At 52.1% G+C, this 15,554-nt stretch overlaps 1 protein-coding gene across 1 annotated transcript in view; it reads right to left on the bottom strand.

Moving 5' to 3' along the window:
* Nucleotides 1-15,554, bottom strand: part of LOC142906367 (matrix-remodeling-associated protein 5-like) — an 18,451-nt gene extending 2,897 nt beyond the window's left edge. Inside the window, exons 1-4 of the mRNA XM_076054023.1 lie at nt 15,141-15,554; nt 3,631-4,998; nt 2,733-2,862; nt 699-1,089 (exon numbers count right to left, since the gene is read on the bottom strand). Coding sequence (XP_075910138.1) covers nt 699-1,089; nt 2,733-2,862; nt 3,631-4,007 — 898 coding nt within the window. The 5' untranslated portion in view covers nt 4,008-4,998; nt 15,141-15,554. The remainder of the gene's footprint in view (nt 1-698; nt 1,090-2,732; nt 2,863-3,630; nt 4,999-15,140) is intronic.

The raw sequence follows: 15,554 nt of genomic DNA, 5'->3' as shown, positions 1-15,554 counted from the left end.
ATGGGGGAATTTGCTTCCGCTCAAAGCCGCACTTTTCAGGAACGCTTGTGCTGAAACTAAAACTATTTAATTTTACAAGGTTAGGCCCCCCCAAGCCACATAGGGCTTTTTCAGAAGGGGCCTGGCGAACATGAATGAGACCTCAACGCAGTGGCTTATCATCATTGCATGGGAATTTTTAGCAGCCAAATACTCTAAAAGCGTGATGTTGATTCTAAACTCGGAGGGGAAAAACCGGAGGACCCGGAGAAAAATTCATGCAACCACGGGGAGGGAGAGAGACACCGCAAACTACAAATATACAGCAGGTGTCAGGGTCGGGATCGAACCCACGATCCTCCTGTATACCAGGCGAGGTAGTTAACATCTCCTAGCCACTGTGATGATAAGAGAGACACCGCAAACTCCAAATATACAGCAGGTGTCAGGGTCGGGATCGAACCCTAGACCTCCTGTATACCAGGCGAGGTAGTTAACATCTCCTCACCACCGCGGCACCCTGCTCTACTACTACTAGCATGTTAAACAACAATTCACCGTAGTCTGCACCCTTCGGTCGCCCCGGGGGGTGACCGGGGCAATGGTCACTACGTTCCTCCCGTCGCCTTCGGGGGTTACCGGGGCAACGGTCGCTACGTTCCTCCCATCGCCCTCGGGGGTTACCGGGGCAACGGTCGCCACAACCTCGCGACCCTGACCTTCGTGCGCCCTCTCCCACTCGAGGAGCCACCGCAGCGAGCAGTCGCAGGCCCACGGGTTGCCGTGCAGGTAGAGGCTCTCCAGCCCGCCCAGGTAGGCCATCATGTCGCGTGGCAGCGACTCGAGGTCGTTGTCCGACAGGTGCAGGTGCCGGATGGCGGAGACGCGCACGTGGTCCAGCAGGAAGAAGGTGACGAAGGTGTTGGGGTGCAGCTGGCGCAGGAGGTTGCCCTCCAGGTGCAGCAAGCGAAGCGTGGAGAGGCCCCCGAAGGCGTCCGGGTGCACGAACTCGATCTTGTTGTGGTCCAGGTGGAGGCGGACGATGGCGCCCATGCCGTGGAACGTCTCGCGGTTGATCACCTTCACCTTGTTGTAGCTCATCTTCAGGACCTGGTGTCGGTGGGCGGAGCGGGGTGGGTGGGCGGGGGCGGTAGGCAGGGGGCGGGGCGGTGAGGCGGGGGTGGGAGTGGGGGGGTGAGGAGGGTTGGCGGGCGGGCGGTGTTTAGTATAAGGCAAAGGAAAAAAAATTCAATACGACTAATTGATACAACACTATCTTAAACGATGAAACATTTAAACGTTTCCATGCCGGTGTCAAGGAATAACTAAATAAAGCTATGCATCCTGACTTTTGCGCCACCGTCTCTATATTTCCCGCCGCACGCAAAACGTTCATCATTCACGTCGTCATCGTCAGCATCGTCAGCCATGGTCAATCCCGCTGCTGGATGAAGGCCTCTCCAATAATTATTGCATGCATTGTCTTTCCGCATGGAATGTATATGGAGTATGTTGAACTCCTTTCACACCGTAACGTAGACCTGCTGCGGATAATCGGAGGTGTGCAGGGGGACGGACAGCAAACTCAACGCAGAAAAGCAGTGCTGATAAAATGGGCTTGTCAATCTGGATGATGATCTTAAAGTTCAGAGCTCCCAGTGGCTTCCTGATATCGGAAAGAGGAGCATTCCAGACGGACGCAAAAGCGCACCTGAAAGTGCCGCGCGACACGAAGACCACCGTCTTTGTTCGATGGCGAGCCAGAAGCAGCAGCAGTAGCAGGATGTATCCTTAACATCCAGGATGGATCCTTAACGTCCAGGATGGATCCTTAACGTCGAGGATGGATCCTTAACGTCCAGGATGGATCCTTAACATCCAGGATGGATCCTTAACGTCCAGGATGGATCCTTAACGTCGAGGATGGATCCTTAACGTCCAGGATGGATCCTTAACGTCGAGGATGGATCCTTAACGTCCAGGATGAATCCTTAACAAGGATGGATCCTTAACGTCCAGGATGGATCCTTAACGTCCAGGATGGATCCTTAACGTCGAGGATGGATCCTTAACGTCCAGGATGGATCCTTAACGTCCAGGATGGATCCTTAACGTCCAAGATGGATCCGTAACGTCCAGGATGAATCCTTAACGTCCAGGATGGATCCTTAACGTCCAGGATGGATCCTTAGCGTCCAGGATGGATCCTTAACGTCCAGGATGGATCCTTAACGTCGAGGATGGATCCTTAACGTCCAGGATGGATCCTTAACGTCCAGGATGGATCCTTCACGTCCAGGATGGATCCTTAACGTCCAGGATGGATTCTTAACGTCCAGGATGGATCCTTAACGTCCTGGATGGATCCTTAACGTCCAGGATGGATCCTTAACGTCCAAGATGGATCCTCAACGTTCAGGATGGATCCTTAACGTCCAGGATGGATCTTTAACGTCCAGGATGGATCCTTAACGTCCAGGATGGATCCTTCACGTCGAGGATGGATTCTTAACGTCCAGGATGGATCCTTAACATCGAGGATGGATCCTCAACGTCCAAGATGGATCCTTAACGAGCATGGATCCTCAACGTCAGAGGATGGACCCTTCACTCTGCAGCCGGGAACCACGAGCGGCAGCGCCGGCGGCGGCGACGGCTTGGGGAGACCTTCACCCGGCGGCGGACTGATCGCGGGGAGCGATGCCGGCGCTCAGGAGGAGGGCGACGATCATCAGCGGCGAGGTCGGGGTTACCTGCATGGACCCGAGGTCCTTGAAGACGTTGGCGGGCAGGCTCTGGATGTTGTTGCTGTGCAGCATGAGCAGCTCGAGAGCGCCCAGGTTGGCGAACGCCTCGGCTCCGAGCTGCGCGATGCTGTTGTAGCTGCATGCGGCGAACACCGCGCACAAGGCAAAGATAAAGATCCCCCCCGCCGCCGTATAGCCTTTCATAGGCCGATTGGGCAAGTGCAGCTTGGCGAGTTGCAGCGCCCACGAAGGACTGGCACGGCACACACGAGGGGGGGTTGGGTAGCCAGCACCACGCCCGGCCGCATTTGTCTCCCCAATGCTGATGTTTACTCACTGGACCAGGTGCTCGTTTCAAGGCTGAGTCGACCGAGGGAAGGGCCTGCACTGGTTCAGATGTTCACCAAATGAATAAATGGGGGTGGGTGGGTGGGTGGGTGAGTACTGAATGATTGGGTGAGTGAGTGGGTGAATGAGTGAGCGAGTGAGTGAGTGGGTGGGTGGGTGACCGAGTGAGTGGGTCGGTGAGCGAGTGGGTGAATGAGTGAGCGGGTGGGTGGGTGAATGAATGAGTGGGTAGGTGAGCGAGTGGGTGAATGAGCGAGCGGGTGGGTGGGTGACTGAGTGGGTGGGTGAATGAGTGAGTGGGTAGGTGAGAGAGTGGGTGAATGAGCGAGCGGGTGGGTGGGTGGGTGACTGAGTGGGTGGGTGAATGAGTGAGTGGGTAGGCGAGCGAGTGGGTGAATGAACGGGTGGGTGACTGAGTGGGTGGGTGAATGAGTGGCTCGGTGAATGAGTCGGTGGGTGAGCGATTGGGTGAGCGGGTGGGTGGGTGAGCGAGCGAGTTGGTTGCAACCCGCCCTACCACCACCACCCTGCGCGAGCCCCCCTCCCCCCGCCTCACCCCAGGTTGATCCTCTCCACTCCCGCGGACAACCCGTCCGGCACGGCCGCCAGGTAGCGGAACGTGCAGTGGACGTCCGTGGGCACGTAGCAGGTGCACTGGCGGGGGCAGGCGGCGGCCGGGCGCTGGCACAGCGCCGCCAGCACCACCAGAGCCACGAGGAGCGCCGGCGCTGGGCGGAGCGGCGGCGCGGAGGTGCCGAGCGGACGTCCCATCGTCGGCAGCCGCCGCGGCGAGATGTTACCTCGCTCGCCCGGTGTGCGGGAGGTCGCGGGTTCGGCACGTACGGAGGTCGCGCGTTCTCCCCCTTGCCGTGGCGGCCGCGCTGGTTTTCCCCCGACTCGCGCGGTCTCTCCCGCCGTGTCTGCGGTCGGCATCGCGAGGTGCGGAGTGTCCGCGAGCCTTCCGCGCGACGGTTGAGCCCGCTTCGACGGAGCCCTCTGTTTAGTTGCTGACAGCCAGGGGTCACTTCTGGGAGAGAAACAAGTTTGCTATGTAGGGAGAGCTCAGTGGGCCCAACCTGACGTGAAATAAAAAATAAAATAAAAAGTTGTTTTTTTTTTTTTCTTCCGGCGGCCACCGCCGACCGGCCGCCACTCGCCGACGATGCCAAGCGGCCCACCTCCACCGTTCGGCGTTCACCGGACAGCGACCACCAGTCGGCCGCTCACCGCCTGCCACCGCCACCCACCGTCATCGCTAACCGGCACCGCTCGCCGTGCCATCGTCGCTATCACTCGTACTCACCACCCACTCCACCCACCCCAGCCACCGTTCGCCGACAGTCACCGGGCCCGCTTAACGCTCACCGCTGCTCACCGCCATCGCTCACCACCGCCTCCCCCTCCCGCAACCACTCTCTTCCTCCCACGGCTCACCAAACTGCTCACCGCACAACAACAACAGCCGCCCGCCAACACCCGCGACCTCTCAGGAACCAGAGGCCGCAAAAAAGTTGGGGGCCGACAAAATGTGGCCAAGCAGGCAGGCAGGCGGGCAGGCGGGCAGGCGGGCAGGGAAACCAGCCAGGCAAGCGGGGCAGGCCGATTAGCTCGCCCGGACAGATGTGGGCTCGTAATCTGTCACTGGCCAGGATTATCCATCGTCTTACGACAGCAGAGCCCGGATACGCCAACGAGGTTTTGGATTTTTTACAAAATTGTTCACGAGGAACTCGGCCTTTTGCAAATTGTGCAACAGAAAAAAAGTAAACCCATCGGCGGTTCCCAGAAGGAGAAGCAGTTCTCGGTCACGGAATGTCGTGATTTGTTTTCTTCTTTTCTCTCAGGCACTGAGCTACTGGGCAGGGTAGAAGGCGCCCTGGAAATCGTCCGGGTCAGTCACGGCGCAGACACTGCCAGATGAAACCTGTTGAGGAGAGAGACAGAGAGGGAGAGAGACAAAGACGGAATGGCATTTAATGAAGTGGCTTGTCATCGCGTGGAAATTTACAGCGACCAGACACTCCAAACGCATCGAATGGGCCGGGTGTACCGGCAGCGCAAAGGGCAGTTGCGCAGTGTGCACGTGACCTCGGGAGGGGCGTGACCTCGGGGAGGGCGTGACCTCGGGTGACGCGTGACCTCGAGCGGCGCGTGACTTCGGGTGACGCGAACGCATCAGAAGACTCATGTCAGGACACGTGATGCAGGGTTGTGCCCTCTCACCTCTGACCGACTGCGATGTTTCGATCGTATCTGATGTGGGCGACGTTTCGTGGAATGAGGCCGGAGTCGCCAACGGGTTATATAGAGTCGGTGAAGAACACTGGTGTTTGTGTGTATATATAGTACGTAAGTAATATAAAAAAAATCAAAACACGCTTTAATTAAATGTGCTAGTAATGGAAGAACTCCACGACTCCAGGAAGTGGCCCCGAAGCTTGCCACGACGTAAGGGGACCGTGGCCAATTACAGCCAACGTCAGTTGAGCGTGGACAATTAGAGCCAAGCCGAAACATAACACGTAATGGGAATATTTATTTATTATGATAGAATATAATATTGTCATCGGTATGACATACGTATACCAAGTTTGCAGTCGATACCACATTGGAAAGTGGGTTAAAATTGAGTCGCAAGATTTGAGGATACAACAACAACAGAGTTAAATAAAAGCGTGTAGTAATAATAATAAATGAGTGCTCGCAAACAACAAACACTGGTTGCGGGTAGCCAGCAGGTGGCAGTAGAGCAGTGAGTGGCCCCGGGGGGGTTCGGTCCCACCAACTGGACAGATCATGGGACCCCGTGTTTTTGGCAGTAACAGGAGTTGTGTTAAGATGTTCAAACACCAGATAGATTCAACCATTTGCAAGGAATCAACTTACTGCTTTAACCACACACACACGGTCACAGTCCCTATGATCACTGCTACTTTGCATTTATGGCTTTATTTTGGTGATTTCCAAAAGTTTTTTTGGTTTTGCCATGTTTTTGTTTATTGTAGTACGGAGTTAGACTGATGGCCTTAATCTTAGTTGTCATGTGGTTGTTGTTGTTGTTTGACTTGCATCCCACTGGGATTTTTGCACACAGCGTTGGTGTACGGTGCTATTTCAGGAATATTTTGATGTTTTATTCCTGGATTTTCTGTTTGCACAGTCACACAAAGTCACTTTAAGATGTTTTTCTTGTTCATGTTTTTGTTTGTTGCGGTTGCACCCGATTCAAGAGCCGAATGGCTCACAGGGCTATACCAAAATAAATGGAACTATGAACTAAATGGAACTAATGGGTACGTTGTGGTGAACATGCAAACAAACACGTGGCTCTGATCATCTATGATGCATTGTCTTTTAAACTCACTGGCCTACACCAGAGACAGCTTTCTTTAGAGCCTAGTGCCAGACATGGGCAATGTACGGCTGTTTAATCCGGCCCGCCGAACTTGTCCAAATATTATTATTAAATTAAATTTTACCTTTCTCCTGTAATGCCCCCATTTCGCCATTAGATGGCGCACTTTGACCGGGAGTTACGACATATTTTTGTATTGTTCATGTTCGTGCAATTTGTTAAATTGCCTTGCAAATAAATGCTTTGCTACCCGTTAAAGGCCACATCCTTTCACGTAATGATTTTTAACACGTCATTTATATGAGTTCACACAAACACTCCATCCATCTAGTTCCTGGCCCGGCCCCTCTGTCAAATTTTAGAACCCATTGTGGCCCGCGAGTCAAAAAATGTGCCCACCCCTGGCCTAGTCTCACCACCAGTGTCAGACCAGAGAACGCTAACAGGCGACCAGTACAAGTACAATGCCACACATATCAGAGCGTTTATAGCTCGGGGTGAGCAGCAGCTGTTTCATGTGATACCCTTTTTTTGCCAGCATCAAAGTATGAAAAATAAGAAGCGGTGTCACCCTTTCTGGTATTGCAACAGGAGATGCGTTAAGATGTTCAAACATTAAAATAGATGGTATCTATGCAGGGAATCAAGTTCCTGCAATAACCGCACAACAGTGCTTGTGGCGAGCATGCAAACAAATCCTGGTAATATATGGTGCATTGTCTTTGAAACTCATTGAAACAGATCATTATTATAAGACAATCAGTAAAAAAAACAATGCATCACAGATGATCAGAGCCACGTGTTCGTTTGCATGTTCACCACAGCGTACTGTGCGTGTGGCCAATGCAGTAACTTGATTCCTTGCAAAAGGTTCATATCCCGTGGGACCTATTTGCCAGCATCAAAGTATGAACAATAAGAGTCGGTGAGACCCCCTTTGTCCGGCAGTAAAACGAGTTGCGTCGAGATGTTCAAACACAACAGAGATGCCTCTTGCAAGCCCTCGAGTACTGCGTTGACCACGCACAGCAGTTGTGTCGAAGAGGCCAAGTCTCACCACCGGTGTCGGACCATAGACCAACGCCAAAAGGCGAACAGGACAAGGACAATGCCGCGCGTCGGAGGTGGGCTGGTGGTGGTGGTGGTGGTTGGGGGGGTGGGGAGAAAATACAATTAAATAGACGCGAGTTTATCCCGTCGCCGGCTTAGTTTATTTGCAGTCTGAATGCGCGTGTGTGGCTATCGAGCTGTCATGTCTGTGTACGTTCGCAAGCAGTGGCTCTGCGCCCAACGTGTGACGCGTGGTGCGTGCTGCGTGCTCGAAACTACTTTGGTTCCAAGACGAAAGAAAAGAAAATCAACAAAAGATGTCTCGATCATCATCATCATCATCATCTTCTCCTTTTTTTAAAGGCTACCCACACCCCTTTAGTCTAGAGCTGTTGTCCTTGAACCTTGACTGCAGCCCGTGGCGCTCTTTGACTCTCAGAAAGGGAATCTCGCACACCGCCCACAACCCCCCCCAGGTTAAAACGAACCACTGGTCTAGGGACAGCTGTCCCCAAGTGTGTGCGGAACCAACACCTTTAATTTCCGACCAACCTCCCCAAAACAACCCGCTGACACCCTCCCTTAAGCCGCTTAAAAATCGTCACGTTTCCTTTGGTGAGGGTTGTGCGTAGCTAGCATCGTTGTTGATGTGATTATTGTTGCTGCTCCTGCTGCTGCTGCTAATGTCGATCGTCGATTGTTCATGGTCGCTTACCAACATTCTCCGGCGGTGGCCACATCCGGCGAAACCGGCCATAAATCAGCCGGCTCCAAAGGCTTGTTGAGCCACAGTCTGGCCATCGGCACCACAATCACAACAAAGGTAGAAGCGCTTGATTTCAGTGTTCAAATGTCGTATAGGGTACATGATACGCTACATACACGCACAACTTAAAGAGTGAAAATACTGCACATGTCAGCACATTGTTTGGTGACTAATGACTGAAGTAATAACAACATTAAATATTACATACGGAACATGATACACGACATACATACAACTTAAAGCGTTAACATACTGCACGTGTCAACACATTGTTTCGTGACTAATAACTCGAGTAAGAAGAGCTGCGTTGTGTCTGTGTGTTTATTTATGCCAATTTCATAGAGTAAACAAATGCATCATGGTTATGTTGAAGCGAGAGCGGAGTGGTGCCATGTACATCAACCACATGATGATGCAGAGTCTTCGAGATTGGAGCGTGGCCAGTTACGGTACATGAAATATGGCAACTTTTTAGAGTGGGATATTTATTTTTGGCGATTGGCATGTTTATCCATGCCAATTTAGTCAACGAATGGAAGACACTCACAAAAAACGTATACACGACATCTAATCAACCATCATGTTATGAAAGAACGTGCAAAAAGAATGAGCTATTTAAAATAATAATACATAATTTAGTGATTTTTCGGCCTTCTTGGAAATCTGACAAATCCGACGCTCCCTCCCCCCACCGAAGCCGGCGCATAATCGATGATTATCGATCGTAGTGTATTCGGAGTTTGCGTGTCTCTCTCTCTCTCTCATCATCACGGTGGCTAGGAGATGTTAACTACCTCGCCTGGTATTCAGGAGGCCGTGGGATTCGATCCGGACCCTGACAATGCCTGCTGTATAACTGTAGTTTGCGTGTCTCTCTCTCTCTCTCTCATCATCATCACGGTGGCTAGGAGATGTTAACTACCTCGCCTGGCATACAGGAGGCCGTGGGCTTCGATGTGGACCCTGACAATGCCTGCTTGTAGACCGTATCATTAGTCTCGTTCTTTTCGGCGGACTGCCCCTGCAGGTGGCCTCGGGAACCACAAGGGGTCTGCGAACCACGCGTTGCGAAAACCGCGGACTCTAGAACAGCGGTCCCCAACCCTTTTGGCACCAGGCATCGATTTCGTGGAAGACAATTCTTTCACGGACCTGGGGGCGCGGGGGGGGGGGTTCATCATTGGGTCTTTCCCCCTTTTCAAAGAATCTCTCCAGCGACGTTTGTTGTTTTTTTTAACTCATTTTGGCTACTAGGGGTTAGAGCTTGTGGGCTTACCAACACTGTGTCTGAGACGAGTGGGTAGTGCGGGAAAGAGGCGCCGATGGAAGTGGTGAATAATAAAATAATATGGGCGGACCGCGCGCGGACTCACCGCTCTCACCACCTCCTGCTGCTCGTCAAGGTTTCTAACAGGCCACGGACCGGGACTTGGGGACCCCTGCTTCTAGAAAACTCAACTTTGTATTTTACCACCGGGTCTAAGGCCCCATGATGTAGCATTTTTTGTTTTTCATAAGCGACCTGGCTGTCAGAAATGATAGCTGCTCAACGCAGAAGTGGGCTCATCATTATCATCGTCATTTGTAAATGTAGAGCAGTAGCCACGTGCTCTAAACGCGTAACGGCGTCGATTCGTAAATGTGCTGGAGGGGCGAGGGGAACCTGGAGGGACCCGGAGAAAAACCCACGCGACCACTGGGAGCGAGAGAGAGACACCGCAAACTCCAAATATACAGCAGTGAGCGTCAGGGTGGGGATCGAAACCACGACCTCCTGTATACCAGGCGAGGTAGTTAACATCTCCTAACCACCGTGATGATGGTGAGAGAGAGAGACACCGCAAACTCCAAATATACAGCAGCAGGCGTCAGGGTCCTGATCGAACCCACGACCTCCTGTATTCCAGGCGAGGTAGTTAACATCTCATAGCCACCGTGATGATGAGAGAGAGAGAGAGAGACGCGCAAACTCCAAATATACAGCAGCGGGCGTCAGGGTCGGGATCGAACCCACGGCCTCCTGTACACCAGGCGATATAGTTAACATCTCCTAGCCACCGTGATGATGATGATGAGAGACACGCAGCCTCCATATATAAAGCAGGCATCGTCAGGACCGGGATCGAACCCACGACTTCCTGTACACCAGGCGAAGGAGTTAACATCTCTCCAGCCGGGTTGTCCAGTGTTCGCCAACTGGACAACTCATGAACGCTGATCAGACAAATATGCCAAGGCAGGACCCTCCCCTCAATGAGTCTTGGGACTCAGCGAAATTAATAACTGCCGCTAAACTAACAACAAACACACCCTTTGACTATCTCGGAAATGTAAAAAAAAAATTGTATACGTTAATATAAATGTCACCACCAAACGCGGTTGATATATGACGTGCCGTTGTGCTTGCTGAATGTTATTTATTGAACATTAAATGTCGACATGAGCTGTTGCCACGCATCCTAGACCCTCGATGGGAAGATTTTAAGTTCCAATCCGAGTGAGAATTTGAATCAGCCCATCGCTCTTAAAGTCATCATCATCATCGTTAGCATCATCATCAGGAATATCAGTTGTAATTTTTCAGTTATCATGGATCGAATTATGATCATGATCAGTCGTCTGCATCAAAATCTGTATCAGCTATTATGATGACGCGTATCAGTCATAGATCAATAATCATCACCATCATGGTCATTATCAATCAAAATCAATGATCATTCGTTTAAATAATTAACTATTATCATGACGAGCATCATTCATCGTTTTCACCATCACTACCATCAATATCAGTAATCATCAAAGATCATCGATCATCATCAATCATCATCATCGCGACCGCTGTTGACTATGAAACAAAGTCAACCGTGGGTTGCCGATTGACATCCTGCTAACGGAGCAGCATCAACATCAAACAAATGAGAACGGCCCGCGGAAGTGGCTAAGACAGAGCCACCACTGAGATCCACTTCATCGAGGGGCGCCTCTGGTCCACGCAAAATGGCCCGCGGAAGTGGATATCACAGAGCCACCTCTGAGATCGACTTCATCAAGGGGCGTCTCCGGTCAACGAACAAACAGCCCGCAGAAGTGGCTATGACAGAGCCACCTCTGAGATTCGCTTCTCCGAGTGACGTCTACTCATGCGTACATTAGCGGGACATCACTTTCCCCCAACCAGCACTGCCGCACGGGAGGAGCGCTCCTGGCACGACAGGCGACGGCGATTGAGACAATGGGCGATGATTTGGATGACGCCGATGTTCATTTTTTACGATCGCAAATGATACGATCGTGCATCGCGATCACGCCTGCACACCGAGGTCGCCGTACGCCTGCGACATTGCGCTGCGCTTCTATGCTTCGGGGCTTCACGTGAAGCCCCACGTGACCGTCATCCCAGCAACGGCGTCTTGGGAGGTCCCCATCCAGCAGTGGATTGAACATAGACGTCGGAGCGCCGTGCAGTACAACAATGAATCACTGCTGCACTGCGCTCCGCTGCTGTTGGCAACAGTGTCGCTACGCGGCAGCCTATAGCAACTTGGTATGCATGGTGCACACACACAGCCTATAGCAACTTGGTATGCATTGTGCACACACACAGCCTATAGCAACTTGGTATGCATGGTGCACACACACACAGCCTATAGCAACTTGGTATGCATGGTGCACACACTGACAGCCTATAGCAACTTGGTATACATGGTGCACGTACACAACCTATAGCAACTTGGTATGCATGGTGCACACACACAACCTATAGCAACTTGGTATGCATGGTGCACACACACATCCTATAGCAACTTGGTATGCATGGTGCACACACATCCTATAGCGACTTGGTATGCATGGTGCACACACACAGCCTATAGCAACTTGGTATGCATGGTGCACACACACACACAGCCTATAGCACCTTGGTATGCATGGTGCACGTACACAACCTATAGCAACTTGGTATGCATGGTGCACACACACACGGCCTATAGCAACTTGGTATGCATGGTGCACACACACATCCTATAGCAACTTGGTATGCATGGTGCACACACACAGCCTATAGCAACTTGGTATGCATGGTGCACACACACACACAGCCTATAGCACCTTGGTATGCATGGTGCACGTACACAACCTATAGCAACTTAGTATACATGGTGCACACACACACAGCCTATAGCAACTTGGTATGCATGGTGCACACACAGCCTATAGCAACTTGGTATGCATGGTGCACGTACACAGCCTATAGCAACTTGGTATGCATGGTGCACGCACACACAGCCTATAGCAACTTGGTATGCATGGTGCACTCACACAGCCTATAGCAACTTGGTATGCATGGTGCACACACACACGGCCTATAGCAACTTGGTATGCATGGTGCACACACACAGCCTATAGCAACTTGGTATGCATGGTGCACACACACAGCCTATAGCAACTTGGTATGCATGGTGCACACACACATCCTATAGCAACTTGGTATGCATGGTGCACACACACACATCCTATAGCAACTTGGTATGCATGGTGCACACACACAGCCTATAGCAACTTGGTATGCATGGTGCACACACACACAGCCTATAGCAACTTGGTATGCATGGTGCACACACACAGCCTATAGCAACTTCGTATGCATGGTGCACACACACACGGCCTATAGCAACTTGGTATGCATGGTGCACGCACACACAGCCTATAGCAACTTGGTATGCATGGTGCACGTGCACAGGCTCAAACCTGCTTGGCTTCCGAGATGTGGTCACCATCACGGGGCTCTGTGATACTGAATGGACCACAGTGCGCTTCTGTAGAGCTCTGTCGTGACAAAATATGAAATAGCTCTCCATAGAGTTGTCTTCTCCATCGATCGCCATTCACTTTCACGAAGAACGCACATTTTGAATCAATGACACCGTTCACTTCCATGTAGCAGCGGTTGGCTACGTACGGTGCGAAAGAAGTTCAACAAATATATCCACATCGCCGACTCCACCCGACATAGCAGGCGTCTGCTTGCCATACGGAGTGTAGCTTTAAGCACAAAGGCAAAGATCCCCCGTATCGCCTTCGACAGACTGTTGGGGCAAGTGCTGTTAGCGAGTAGCAGCACCTATGAAGGCTGGCACTCTGGCACACGAGGGGGTGGGCGGCCAGCACCACGCCCGGCCGCCTTTGTCTCCCCAGTGGCGATGTTTACTACACACCGCGCCAGGTACTCATTTGAGGCTGAGTTGACCTAGGGGAGGCGCAGGACCGGTTCAGATAATTGTCACTGGTGTTGGCCGTGAGCGGGAATCGAACCCGGGTCGACGGGGTTCATAGCGCGGTGTGCCAGTCACTCATAATCTCATTCAATTACTCACCGTCTCACTCACCATCTCACTCACCCCACTGCTTCACCCAATCACTAACCCTCTCACCCACCAACTCACTTACCCAATCACTCACCATCTCACTCACCCACTCCTTCAATCACTCACCATCTCACTCACCCACTCCTTCACCCAATCACTCACCATGTCACTCACCAACTCACTCACCATCTCACTCATCCCACCCCTTCACCCAATCACTCACCATGTCACCCACCAACTCACTCACCATCTCACTCATCCCACCCCTTCACCCAATCACTCACCATCTCACCCACCAACTCACTCACCATCTCACTCATCCCACCCCTTCACCCAATCACTCACCATCTCACCCACTCATTCTGTGTGAATCGAGTTAGCTGGTCGCACCCACGAAGGCCGGCACGACGTGCTGTGTGGGTGACCAAAGACAAAGATCCCCCGTATAGCCCGAACATACTGTAGGGGCAAGTGCTGTTAGCGAGTAGCACCTATGAAGGCCGGAACGGTACACGAGGGGGTGGGTGGCCAGCACCACGCCCGACCGCCTTTGTCTCCCCAGTGGCGATGTTTACTACACACCGTGCCAGGTACTCCTTTGAGGCTGAGTCGACACAGGGGAGGCCCGGGACCGGTTCAGATAATCGTCACTGGGTGTTGGCCGTGAGCTGGAATCGAACCCGGGTCGCTGGGTTCGTAGCGCGGCGTAGCGCTAACCACTACCACCACCGCTCCCCGCTGTGGGTGACCACCACCACCACCACAACCACCACCACAACCGCCACCACAACCACCACCACAACCGCCTCTCCCGGCCGCTCCCGCCTGCCTACGATCGCGGCGAACCTCTTCGGTGTGAGAACCGCCGCGCGGTTCTCATTTGAGGCCGAGTCGACCTAGGGGGATGGCGCCAGGACCGGGTTCGGACGATCGTCGCAGCTGCTGGCGGTGGCCCCCGGCGTGGAAGACCACGCGTAGCTTCAGCCACTCACCTGCAGCTGCATCAGCTGCATCAGCAGCATCATCATCAGCATCAGCAGCTGATGCTGCTGCTGATGCTGCTGCTGTGCCGCGCGTCGGATCCGCCGCATCGGGAAGCGCTGGAGCGCTCTCTCCGTCTCGCTCGCTCGCCCGATGGCTCTCTTTTCTTTTCACGTTCAACTGCAATGTGTATTACTTTAATGTGCGCCACGAACGCTGGACAATCTTTTATCTTCCGTGATGTTTCCACTGCATTTTGATCAACATCATCTCTTTCAGCGACTAATTAATTGTGCAGGTTACTCTCCTCCGCAAGGCGGTGGCAAATGATTCAGAACGTTTATTTTAACTTTTTTTTTCTCGCTTTATACTCTTCGAAAGTAATTTAAATCCACGATGAATTCCCCTCTCCCCACCCACTCACCACACCGCCCACCTCGCCGTCCACAACAACAACAACATTTTTATTTATTTGCCGAAAATGAATATTTAATACTAGAATATATTGTTAAATAAATCTCACACGTTATTCTTAAAATAAAATGTCATACGTGTCACGCCAGCGACGCTTCGACGGCGGCTGCTCGATTGTTGCTGGAGCCGGCGATGTTGCTGGTGATGTCACGCTGCTGTTGTTGTTGATGGTGATGTTGACGATGTTGTTGCTGGTGGTTGATGTAGTTTATAATGTTTGCTGCTGCTGGTGATGTTGCTGAAAGTGGTGGTGGTGGTGGTGCTGCTGATGATGTTTCTGATGATGGTGCTGCTGCTGCTGATGATGTTTCTGATGATGGTATTGCTGCTGATGATTCTGATGATGATGCCGTTGCTGCTGATAGTGATGTCAATATTGAAGGGCGTCCAAAATCTCGAGAGGCGCACCCGTTGAGGTCCCGAGTCAGAACTGTCCTCTGAGTTAACTTGGCGTGGGGCTTATGAGGGCAGGAAAGAGTGGGAGGAGAGGG

This window comes from Petromyzon marinus, chromosome 64 (genome assembly GCF_048934315.1).
Source record: "Petromyzon marinus isolate PM22_M1 ecotype Great Lakes invasive population chromosome 64, UKy_Petmar_22M1.pri1.0, whole genome shotgun sequence".
Lineage (NCBI taxonomy): Eukaryota > Metazoa > Chordata > Hyperoartia > Petromyzontiformes > Petromyzontidae > Petromyzon > Petromyzon marinus.
Note: the sequence above shows the minus strand (reverse complement) of the source record. Positions and strands in the feature narration are given on the sequence as shown.